The sequence below is a fragment of the Rhinolophus hipposideros genome, assembly GCF_964194185.1.
Source record: "Rhinolophus hipposideros genome assembly, chromosome: 18".
In the NCBI taxonomy this organism is placed as follows: domain Eukaryota; kingdom Metazoa; phylum Chordata; class Mammalia; order Chiroptera; family Rhinolophidae; genus Rhinolophus; species Rhinolophus hipposideros.
In genome coordinates this window covers 42,548,582-42,561,976 of record NC_138064.1, presented here as the reverse complement: position 1 = coordinate 42,561,976, position 13,395 = coordinate 42,548,582, and the positions used below count along the sequence as shown (strand labels likewise).

The following is a 13,395-nucleotide window of genomic DNA, read 5'->3' as shown; positions in this document are numbered from 1 at the left end:
TTATAAGGTCCAGAAAATTTTAACATTTCCTTTTCATTAGTAAATTCTTAGTTCAAAACTCAGTTGAATGTTGAAAGATAACTTATTTTTGGACTTTATCATGAAAAGTAATTTATGCACACAAAGACTTTTTATTCAAATTAATTTTATTTTTCAAATGAGTTTGTCTATATATATTGTCGATATTATTGTTTGAAAGTAATCAATTTTTGAACCTCAGTTAATCAATTAAAATTTTTTAGTATGAGATCTTATTAAAATTCTTTACCTCATAATCTTTATATTTCAAAACCAGTATATCTTTAAAAAAAAGAAATGTTTGAACCAATAAGAACATGCCTTACAGTCATTTTTCACTTCTTGACAGTGTTTTGTTTTGTTTTTTATTGTTGTTGTTTTTTTTTTTGTTTTGTTCCAAGAGAATGTTGTGGCTATAACATTCACTTTGTACAGTACCATTGGTACCAACAAAAAATATTCACAGGAATAAGTGAAATACAATTTTGCTATCATATACCATTATTGTTATTTTTCTTGCCTTCCAGTGTCTCGATTTTCCCATGGTTTGAAACACTTAGATAGCAAGCCAGAGCCTGTTAATACTAGAGATTGATTCAATATAAACCATTTTACCGAGGACCTGCCCACAGCAAATAGGTAAAAGTCATTACATATTTTACAATAAAATTAAAGAAGTATACAAAAGGATTATTATTCCTTCTGCACAGCAGAGGCATTATGACAAATAGTTTAAATTGACATTACTATTCCTGGTAGACATAAGAAAATGTCCACAATTATAACAGCATATATCCATCAGTCAAACAGCCAAAACAAAAATAGCACTGAAAACTTCTAATTTAAAAGATATTTTTGTCCATGACTCAAAATGAAATGATTTTTGGATAAATTGGATTTTTCATTTTTTTGTAGTTTATTAAGAAAAGAATGCCCAGGAAATAGTATCTTTCACCAGAGGAAAAAACATGACTATACCCTGTCCTACCACATAAAATCATGTGGATCTTGTTGCTCTTGTTTTCATTGTCAGTTCCACCCACCTCTGTCTATTACAAACTTTCCAAAGAGAGAACTACTTTATATATCATGTCTGATGGTTTATTGGCGGTGTTGTTTTTAACCCTTTAATAAAATCCCTGGCCTTAGTAGAGATCTTTTAAGAAAAACGAGTTAGAGAAATGGGAATACTGGATTTAAATAATTCCAATAATTATTTTTTAAGATTTTTTTTGTACAGGAAGATGTTTTAAACATTCGGAACTTATGCTATTACTCTGTTATTTCATTTCATGACAAATACATGATCTTTAGCTAATCATGACAAATACTAAGTATAATAAATATGATAATTTGGCTATGATGATACAGAGTACAAAATTTGAATGAATATTTCCCATCGCATTAGGAAAGATCTATATAAAATGAAGTAAGATAAAATGAAGATATCTTGCTAAAATATCTCATTCAGGAGATTCAACTCTACTTAAAAAACAATAATAATTGAATACAGAGTTCAGACAAGCCATTTTCTTTCCTTTTACACTTTTCCTTTGCTTGATTAAAGTTTTATTAGGCCAAAAGACTTCTAGGTTGAAAAAATATTGTTATTTTTTCTTCAATATACACTTTAATGCATAATTTGATAAAGGGCTATTTGCAAATCTTTGGCGATGTGGAAATTTTCCTCTGAAACAATTTTTAAAAATTGAGGGTGAGCTAGAAGTCAATTACAGCTGCAAGTCATAGAATTAATGTACGTAAGTGCATTTTAAAAACATAAACAATTTTAAACTTCAGTTACACATTTATCTTTAGGAAAATACATCAAAAACGGTCTTGCATTAAAAAGCATCCCTAAATTTGTAGGAGATAAATAATACTAACACACATTAGAAACTACAAAAACTAACTAGGATGAGAAATATATGTAACCACCTAGATTAGATGTTATTTAACTTTGTGGGTCATGAACACACCTTAAATGCTAACCAGTAGAGGTAATCTGCAGATTATATATGGAGGATGAGCTAGTCATTTCTATCTTGGACCTTTTTTAATATTTCTACTGGTTTTCAGAAATTTCTATTTTTTTTTCTTAAGGAAAATCTGTAAGTACACATTTTCAGAATATTTAAGGGTTACATTAGATACACCACAATTTGAACTCTAGTGCACGCACATGTGTACCCAGGTATGTGTATATGGGTACATGTTCTTGTAAAATGTATGTGTACCAGTATTACAGGATACATGGTAAGGAGAAACAAATGAAATATAATGTATGGCATATGAAAGGTAATATAATTTAATATTGAGTTACACTTTCAGGAAACAAGGTATAAATTGTTTTGTGAGGTTAAAATAATGTTTAAGTTATGGTTTATTCATTATTAAGAAACTAACTTTGGAAAGCAGCGTAGAGAGATTAATTGATCTTTTCCATTAAATCTTTTATCACCCAGCAATCATTCCTTTGCATTTTTAATCCATTCAAGTATCTTCAGGAGATATGTTACTACACTTGCATGTACCTTAAGTCACTTCAACATTTACAAAGTAACACTGACAAACAAAAGAAAACACGCATAAATATTAATGAGTATCTTAACAAACATGACACTCAAGTAGTTGTCTTAGGATTGTTTTATGTGACATTTTAATTCCATGTTCTCTGAATCTTCATGTAAAAGAGTTGTTTTGATGGAAGCTTCAGTCACAGTTACACCAGCTATAACTGTGGTACCTTATAAGTTAATATAATTTTGTGTATCCATTTTGCATAATATGCTACTCGGACAAAAATGCCAGGACGATTTGGAATGGCACATCCACGACCAGGAACAATGACGCCAAGAACCATTCTCATTTTATGTTGTTCACAAACAAGTGGGCCACCATAATCACCCTAGGGAAAAGACGTGTTACATTAGCAACAACAAAGTATTATTTTAGAAATAAAAAAATTAATAATTCATCAACATTTTGTATATAGATTTGTATCTTAAAGGTACATATATACAGAAAAAGAGAATAACTGCAACTGAAATATGAAGACATAAAATTGATGTATGAGACCATTGGTTATCTTTCTATTGAATTAGCCAAGTAAGACTGAGATAAGTACAAAAGTTCAGTGTTCTATCATGTGTAGTATTTATTTATGAATGACATATTTTCCAAAATATTCACTCATCTTTTAAAGTGGGTTTTGCCTTTTTGAATGCATACTAACTCATAACCACTAAAAGCTATTTAAGAAGATAGATTTTATGTTTATTTTGATTTTCTTCTGATGTTCAAAATTTGTTCAACACAGAAAATTTGGAAAATGTAGAAAAATGAAAGTACAAAATCCTCACAGGTAGCCATACAGTTTTAATGAATTAACTGCCTTAAATATTTTCTTATTTCTAAAATGCTTTTTTTTCCCTTCCTCCAAACCTGCCCCTTAATTGATCTTAACAAGTGAAATAAAAACTGGCAGTTTATAAAATGATCCTATTTAACGTTTAGAAGTTGCTTTTCCAGGCATAAGGAAAGAATGTTTCTGCACTTACTGTTTTATTAGTAGTTAATATAGTTATACTTATACCGCCTATTGTGGAAGGCAGCCTATGATTTTATGGCAATTTTTATATAGTAACCCTGTTGTATCATGAGATACAGATAGGGGATAGATGAAAGATGAATAGATTGATTTGTATGTATATTTTTATATACAAATATATTTATACACATTGCTGTATATAATCATTACAAATGTGCTGCATCAGTTCCATGCACCATGTAGCCTCCTAAGATTGGGATGACGGGCTTTTGACATTCTTGTATGAAGAAGAGTTTTTGGGACTATCTTAATTTTCCCACAACAGTGATCTGACAAGATAAAAATAAACAACTGAAAAATTTACTTCTGTAATACAAGTAGAAAGAGAGCTATCAATATTCTATGAAAGGGGGAAAAAATCAAAGCAAGGGTAAAGTAGAAGATAAAACAGTAAAGAAAAACAGTTTATTCTAACAGACTTCATATAAACTATGCCATGTGAGTTAATAAATTTGGTTTTTAAATAAAAGCACCAGTGATTAGTGATATGATCTCTTCAAAGCAGTTCACTTTGGAAAACTTTCACTAAACATAATGCTATTGCTAGATCTCAGAACTTCATGCTTGCAGGGCTCTTAGGGTAAGGAAGGAGGGAAAAAGGAAGGGAAGGAGGGAGAGAGGGAGAAAGGGGTAAAAAAGCAAAAAAGGAAGGACAGAAGGAAGGGAGAGAGGGAAGAAGGGAGGGAGAGAAGGAGGGAGGGAGGGAGGAAGGAAAGGAAGGAAGGAAGGAAGGAAGGAAGGAAGGAAGGAAGGAAGGAAGGAAGGAAGGAAGGAAGGAAGGAAGGAAGGAAGGAAGGAAGGAAAGGAAAAGTTCCTTCTCCTAGCAGATTTTCACTTGTTATAATGATTACAGTAAAGCTGACTTACTGGGGGGAAAAAAATTAAAAGTGGTTATAAACACATAACCTGTTTCTAACCACATCATTTAAAGCTATTCTAAAAAAGATATTTAACTTAGTAAACATTGTTTTTGTTTTCAGGAATAAATCTCAGATACACATACATACATACATACATACATACATATATATATATATATATATATATATATGTCAAACACAAGCATTTCAGTACATATTTATGCTACATTCTTAGGGCATTTTCTGTATGTCAAAAGACATTTCACTATTATTGAACTCATTCTATGCTTTGCTACACATAATATTCTATAATTCCACAGCTCAGGGATTGGAGAGCATGTCTCTTATGTTTAAAATACATCTAAAATAACAGTTGAACAGCTTGTCTATGTAAAACAGGGATAGGAACACTGCCAAATTGAAAGAACAGTTGCCTAACAAATGACAGTGTCCAAGCTCTTACATTCACAACTCTGACCTTCTGGGTTTTTTAAATAGAATTTGTTAACACACACATAGACATATACACACTGGCTTAACCAAAAATACATTTAAAAGTTTAAAACCAGGTTTGTATTTCTTAATAAAATTATTAATATAGTTCATTAAGGGAGAATTTGGGAAGATCACATAAATAGAACAAAGCAAGCTATTGTATCAAATTCATATTATGTAGTTCTAATTAGAACAGCTATCCTTTAGTGTTCTGGCTGTATTAGTTTATTTTATTGAGAGATACATGTCATCATAGTTTCCTGGTAATGAAATGGATAGCCTCACTGTTCAGTTAAAAGAAATATAAAAGGAAAATACAGAGTTATTTTTTCCCAATTCCTCTTTGAACATGTTGGTGTACAGTGATTTTTATTTGAGAAAAATAGACAAAACAAACATGAGAAACTGTACTATTCATCACATACTCCTTATTAAAAAAAAAAAATACTCCCTTTTTACCTCGCATGGTCCTGTTACAATATTTTCAGATCCAGCACATATTTCAGATTCATTCAAAGTCACCTTCCCTTGATGATATTGGCTGCATTTCTCATTCCCCATAATAGAGAGATGTGCTACTCGTAATAGATCATCAGAGTTGATCACTAGATTAGTGCAAAAAATGTACAGTTAATGAGCACAAGATAAGGTGACAAAAATAAGAAACAAATACTATCTTTTTAAAAAATAAATATGATATCGCCTTATCTTTTTTAAAAATAGCTTACATCCAGTGTAGCCCCATCCATAAATACTGCAAGTGGTTTTTTCAGGAATTGTGCATCCATAATTAGGCAAATCAATTGTACTAACAAAATCATCCAGGACAGCAGGTCTGAAAAGAGAAAACATGGTGTAGTACTCTGACTGGATTCAACACAAAATTAATATGTTAAAATGTATTGTTAATATTTAATGACATTTAGAGAGAATAAACGGTTATGTGTCTTAAAACAGAAAGAAGAAAAAGGGAATGTCTAATATATAATGCAAAAATCTATGCCATGTTTCCCTGAAAATAAAACCTAGCCAGACAATCAGCTCTAATGCATCTTTTGAAGCAAAAATTAATACAAGACCTGGTCTTATTTTACTATAATATAAGACTAGTATAATGTAATGTAATGTAATGTAATATAATATAATATAATATACTATAATATAATATAATATGTAATATAATATCGGGTCTTATATTAATTTTTTCTCCATAAGACACATTAGAGCTGATTGTTCGGCTAGATCTTATTTTCAGGGAAACACAATAGTAGGTGGTAGAGAAGTGAGTTATTTGCTGATATTTGAGAATAAATGGTCACTGCTCTTTTTTTAATCATTATTTTACCAGTTAAAGTTATCATATAACCACTGCTCAGTAAGCTTTGGTTTTAGAGCAGGCTGATTAGACCACTGGTCCAACTTCATTTATTCATTTTAGAAAATTTTGAAAATGACTCAATGTGTGCGTGTGTTTACACACACACATACACACATACACACACACCTATGAAACGTGACATATGCTTTTATAATAAAACTACATGAGAGAGAAAGAATAGCCACATAGCTGAAGAAAAACCTTCAACAATTCCAGTCACGGTTAAAAATACAAAACCTTTTAAAAGAACTAACCTAGCAAGCTTCAGCAACACCAGATCTGATCCTTCAGGCCCATATACCAGTTGGGAAACATTCAGAACCTGTTTGCGTTTCTCATCTCCTCTTCCATGGACATCATGAATTCCAAGCCAAGCTTCATAATCTTTCAAGTCTTTGTTTCTAAATAAAAAATCAAAATGTAAAACATAACTTTAAATTGTACAATACTATTCACACACATTGTTATTTTAGCTTATAAGGACAGATAAATTACCTAAATTTAGAACTTGATTCAAAGTATAATGAACAGCAACACATTTGTCATGCGAAATTCTGACTACTATGAACACATAAATATAGGAAGAACCTATGAATTTGTGAAAATCTAAATGGCTATTTCAAAAAACTTTTGATTATGGTTGCTAGAGAGTAAGTTATTTGTGAAAAATTTTAAGGTAAACTACATCACGTGAAGTATAATATTACTGCAAATTATCCTTTTTATCTCAGCTGTGTATGTTTGGTTTCTTAATGAGGCTTGCAGACCTGTACTAACAAAATCAGCGTAAACTTGATGAGAAACAGCAAGTAAGCTTACAAATGTTGCCTCCATATATTTTCCTTAGGCTAATTTTCATTGAAAATATTCCCAGGATGATTCTGAGGCTGGCTTTACATAAAAAAGTAGAAATGAGGATTGAAAGAAATTTTTTGAGAATTTAGAAAAATAATTTTTGTCTAAAAATATAGAGTGCAAGTATGAGGAGGTTGGAGTAAAAACTATTTATGTAATTCTAGCAATTTTTTTCCCCAAATGAGAGTAATGCCAATTGTGGGAAGTATTACCCAGTAAGTAAATATTAATTAAATCAAAGAAAGTTTAGTTAGCCAAATCTGAAAAATAAATTAATTTGTTTACCCCATGCTGGTAAAACTCTGTTAAATGAATACACATCCTAAACCTAAAAGCTAAGTGAAAGCCATACATATTTTTAAATGCTCAAAACAAATAATTGGTTTCAGAAGTACTTTACCGAGAAGGGAAACACTGTCTTGCCGTTAGAATCCAACTTTCCTTTATCAATGATCCTCCGCAGATATGTTTATTTCTTTGAGAAAGAGGAAAGAGAAACAAGTAACATCTGTGCAGGAAGGTTGCCTGCCAATTAATGCAAAACCTATGGCGACGTTTGTTAAAAATAAATTCCACTGAGAGAAAAATGTAGAAATTAACCCAACCAGAATAAAAGGAGTAATCCTTATATATCAGAAAGATATTTGGTGATTATAGTTATTAGCACTTTTCTTCATAATGTAATTACAATTTTATGAAATCAACTTTGTTTTTATAAAAGGAACCCTGTCACTACACATTAAGATCTCTGCATTGTGAAAGTATGTGCTACAAATATAGGATAATTAGAATAAAGAAAAACACAAGCAACAGAAACAATGTAGACTTATTTTAATTTCAGTGTTTGATTATGAAAAATGCAAATTTGAGTTTTTATTTAAACCCTAAAAATCATGTGGTGATAGTGATATATAAAATTTGCACACTACCTCCTTCTTTCATTACCATTATTTAGTTTTGATATGTTAATTTATAATATTACTGAGTTTGAGTAAATTTGTTCAGATTAAGACCAGCAATATATTATTTCATTTATAAACTTAAGACAATTATGCAAGACATATCATGTAGGAAATTATAAAATATTTGTAGAGAATAGTAAATACTAGTACATTTATTTGATGATATCCCTAATCTGTAAATCCATTATTTTTGGCAGAGATGTGAAAAAAGTACAACATTTCACAATTTACATTTCCAATGAGTACAGATGTTCAGTGCTTGAGAGAGTAATAGAAGAAATTTCCCAGACTAAGACCACATTTATGGCTTGTACCACACAGGAGGATAAGAGTATATATTGAGTTTTAATTTCTATTCCTCTCAGTATGTGTTTTGGAAGAATAACTAAACAGCTGCTGTTACTAAGAACTTGGATTTAAAAGAAAAACTATTTTTTTCTAAAAGTTTGTAGTACTCTGATTTGATGAAAAACAGTTTCACCTGCTTCTTCATAGAGACTTTCAAAATAGTATCTTTGTGTAATCTCCTATTGGTCATAATAAATTCAGAAATGCACGCCTCTTTTTTTCCTAGATTTATGAGATTTGCCAAGAATCACTAATTCAGAGACGTGGATTCGTAAACCATTTTCTATAATAAAGAAAATGAAACACTCCCCCTAAATTTTATAGTCTTCGTTAAATCTTCATATTATACAATTAGCTTTAATATTCTGTGAGTTTCAAAATTCTATTTCAGTATTACACACCTAGGAGAATTACACTATACTTTCAACATACATATTTATAAAATTTGATGATTTACTCTTCTAAAAAAAGACATACTAAAAGAGAATTTTAGGCCATCTTCTACTTGGTGTATATCAATGGATATAAATTCTATGTTTGCTAAGAATTGGCTTATTCATAAAAGAAATTCAGTTATAAGTTGTCTCTATTCTACTTTAATATCACTGTGATTTAATTGTAGTAAAATTTATATTTTCTTACTTTACTCTAGGAGGCTAGAGGTAAAGGAAAAGGGAGGGTTTCCCCAAACAGGAGATATTTGAGTTGGTATTTGAAGGATGAGAAGGATTTTCCAGGTATAAAATACGCAACATGCAGTAGAAACAGCAGCACAACGGTTCGTAGGAAGCAACATAGGGTGTCTTGAAAACAAGGGAAAATGTGGCTAGAATTCAGGTGAATTTTTGGGTATGTTACGTGATGAGGTTCCACTAGAGTTAGATGTTGAAAAGGATATTTTAACATTTTGATTACCATATGGTGTAATATATGTAGTATATGTAATATATGTAGTATAATATATGTAGACAATTTTGAGATCAGATTTTAAGTTAACTCCCATTTTCAATATTTAATTCTTGTAATATTGTTACTAAGCTTAATTATTAAGCTTAATAACAACACTATATTTTGCAGTGATTTTACATAGAACGTGTCATTGATTCTTAAAAGCACTGAGAAATAGACATGTCAAGATTTTTTTATCCATACTGAATATTATAATAAACAAGATATGCAACCATCACTGTTGTTTGTGAATATTTTTTCTTAATGATAACGTATTCTAGAATTTAAATTATGGCTATTTAATTAGTATGAGACTGAAAAAAGTAAAAAAAATTATAAACAAATATAAAATTTCTGATAAGACCATGTGTAGGCATGTTAGAAAATAAAGTCAAAATATCTTAGTTTAGGAAATTATTATAATAACATATGCATTATAACTAGTATGGCAATATCAGAGTATAAGTTCTCTGTGTAGCTGTCTTTTGATTAATCAGAACTTGTGTCACATGTAAAACAATGCCAACACACATGTGACCTTTGTGAACATTTCAAGTCACTATCTCTGGAGGAAAAAATTGCAAAATCTAGGGCTCTTTGGCAAGCAGAGTGCCATCAGCCCCCTCCTGTGCCCATCTCCTATGGGTGCCCATCTGGAGGGCACAACCTGCATGACCACATATGGCCGTACTGCTGGGAATATGCCTTTTGCAAATAAGCCAAATACATATGATTTGTGTCTGTTAATAATTACCTGTATTTCAAACTAACCATCCATCCTACATTTGTTCGTGTTGGAATTCCATTTACAACTCGCAGTTGTTTTGTTTTGGCACAAGATATTACAGGATCTAAAAAGAGGACAAAACACAACATTTTGACAAAAACATTTTGAAATACTCTTCCTCTCGGCTTTCTTAAATGCAGTGGTAACTAGATAAATGTAACTATTGTAATTGTGTCAGTAGAGCATTTTTTTTTTTGGGGGGGGGGAGTAAATCTTATTACTATGGAGCCAAATCAGGCCCAAAATGTTTGCTATCCTCATTTAGGTAGATGAGTAACACAGAAAAACGGATCAGCTCAAGGTTAACAGCGTTGCCATGACAGTGACAGTGGCTTTGCTCACCCAGCACTATGTACAAGTTCTTCAGATCTAATGCTAATTGTATTTCCCCCACCAGCCTCAATGTGAAATGAAACACTATTAACTATAGTGGTTATTTCTAAATGTCAATGGAAATCAATAGCTTGAGTGAAAAAAAACACCTGTATTTGGTTTATTACTTCTGAAATTGTAAAGTAAAAATGCAGAGCCATTTTGAAAGAGGTTACCAACATTATATTTACTGAAACTGTATCCAAATGACATTATTATGTCTAAATCACTATACCCAAATGACACAGTACAGAATTCTCTCAAGTAAACATTTCCTGACCTTCCGCTGTGTCCCTTGCCTTATCCTTTCTACTCCTGCCCATGGTCTAAAATAGATTTCCAATAGTTTCTTCAGCTTGGAATAAAGCACGTGGTCTTTTAAATCAAAACGTTTGAATAACTTCCTTTAGCCCAAGAAATATGTAAAAATTAAAAACATGCAACTTTCAACAGATTGTCTTAAATTCAGGATTAACTGAATCTCTCAGATTGCCTCATCCTTTACCTAGTAGAGTGCACAAAGAGCGTTAAAGACAGAGGATGATAGAGACGCTGCGTAACTTTGCAACCTTCAGGTTTCATTTTGACTTTTTCATCTTTGTTTAATTTAAAGGAAATGAAGGCTCATATATACATTTTTGCCTGAAATTAAAAGCAAGATAAATGCTTTCTCAAAGTTAACTATAATATCTATTTTCTGATAGAGAGTTGAATTTTGGTATTTATTATACAGTTGCCTTTGTAACCCCATTACATATGCACATAGAAAAAAATTAAATAAAAATAAATAGATTAATTTACTTTTATGATGGAAGTTAATATAGAGATAAGATATTTTTCTATGAAGAAAATAATGACATTTCTGACAGTAGAGACTCAAATATACTATATATTTTGAAATATTACTTACGGTCTAAATTGACTATTGTAGGTGTAGTATCACCTTCACCTGTAAAAATAAGTACATATATATAGGCATAATCGGTAGATACATATTTCTGTTATATACAACCAAAGCTATATATTAAAATTCAAATATCCATAAATTGGATCATTTACTAAAATTCTTGACATTTTATTCAAAGATAAAATGTAATAATACTCTTTTGAGTAATTATGTATCACTTTTACTGGACAATGTTGAATACACATGCCTACTGGTATCGGGTGATATGAGGAAAAGGCCTGTGTTATGACTGGAGACTCCACTGGCTGCCTCAAGGACTGGCCTCATTCTAAAAAGATGCCTAATATTGTACACCAGGAACATTTCATTAAATAGCGCCAATGCTCACTATTGCTTGCTTGTGCCATTCATATAGATAGACTATGGTTTGTTTGTTCTTTGCTGTAATTTGGCACATTTATATTTTTTTCTGAAAACTACTTTTTTAAAAAATATGGTTGAGTATAATTGAAACTTCATAGGCTTCGGACAACTTCAAAAATTCCAAAAGACAGAAATCAACATTATATAGGAAAAAGAGGGATAATAGAATATAATTTTGCTTTGTTAGAATATTTCAAAGATTGTTTTTTCCAGATGGTAGTAAAAAAAGAGTATGGAAAAAAGAGAACACCAGAAACTGGAAATTAATTCTGACTAAAACCACATAACTCACTCCTTTTTCATAACCTCCCTACTGGGGCTAAATTGCTACAAAGTGAGGCTTGGAAGATACTAGGATTTGAAAATACTTACACAGTAACGAATGAGGCACGAGACACTTCCTGCAGTTTAATGTCTGACTGTTCAGAATTGATGGCATAGAGTTTAGTTAGGTACTGTTTAGACCCAGCTGGTTGTTAATCCCTGGAAATGCCCTGAGCTCAAATAAACTGGCAACAAAACAATAATGGCATATGGATTCCTTTGTAATAGATGCAAATTTAATTGCTATTTATGGAGAATCTCCAAAGAATTAATACCTGTTAAAGAGTTTTTCTTAAGTTCATTTACCAGATCTAGACATTTTAAATGAATAGGGAAAAGGCAAACATAAATTTTATTTCTCTTTCCCTTTAGCTTATCCTGGAGGAGGGTTTTATCTTAGAGCTTAGGTCAGTGCTTTAGTTTATAATAAGTACAAATAAGAATTGAGGCCGAATATGGGTCATTAAAACATCAAGGATATTGGTTTTTCCACTCAAATCAATTACTAGAAAATTCTAAAATAAAAAAAAAAAACAACAGTTATTTATTCCTTATGTTGTCCTTATGAGAAAGACTAGATTATTTATATTGCATATCAAGTTTCCTGTTTCTGAGCATCAAGTTAATAGGTAAATAAAGTATTTAGTTCACCATTGTATCTCACTAAAATATTTAACTTTAAAAAATGTGTAGATATTGTAAATTATGGACTTTAATAATTAATTAATAATTAATATTATACTATTGGATATTATTTCTTGAGAATATATATATACATACATATATATATATATATATATATATATAGTTCCTCTGAGCCAATATTTCTCACAATTTAGAATAAGCTAAAATACCACTTAAAATCAGATTTCTGGAGATTCTGGGTTGAAGGCTGAATTATGAATTTTTCAAATGCGTCCTAGGTAGTTGTGCTGCACGCTACGAGCAAAACCTTAAAAAACTGCTCTCTCAACATTTTTCATTTTCATTTTACCATCAAATACTATTCTCACTTTTTCTCATTTGCTTTTCCACCACAGTACTCAATCTGAAAAACTATATATAACACAAATCTTATTTTGTATTGATTGAACTTTAATTTAAAGAA

General features: G+C 30.8%; 1 protein-coding gene across 2 annotated transcripts in view; it reads right to left on the bottom strand.

Moving 5' to 3' along the window:
• Positions 1-369: 369 nt before the first annotated feature.
• HGF (hepatocyte growth factor) overlaps positions 370-13,395 on the bottom strand; it is a 68,250-nt gene continuing 55,224 nt past the window's right edge. For both annotated transcript variants that reach the window (XM_081079258.1, XM_081079259.1), the window contains exons 12-18: positions 11,544-11,582; positions 10,229-10,325; positions 7,617-7,691; positions 6,616-6,762; positions 5,712-5,818; positions 5,443-5,588; positions 370-2,926 (exon numbers count right to left, since the gene is read on the bottom strand). In XM_081079258.1, the coding sequence (XP_080935384.1) occupies positions 2,750-2,926; positions 5,443-5,588; positions 5,712-5,818; positions 6,616-6,762; positions 7,617-7,691; positions 10,229-10,325; positions 11,544-11,582 (788 nt within the window). In that variant the 3' untranslated portion in view covers positions 370-2,749. The remainder of the gene's footprint in view (positions 2,927-5,442; positions 5,589-5,711; positions 5,819-6,615; positions 6,763-7,616; positions 7,692-10,228; positions 10,326-11,543; positions 11,583-13,395) is intronic.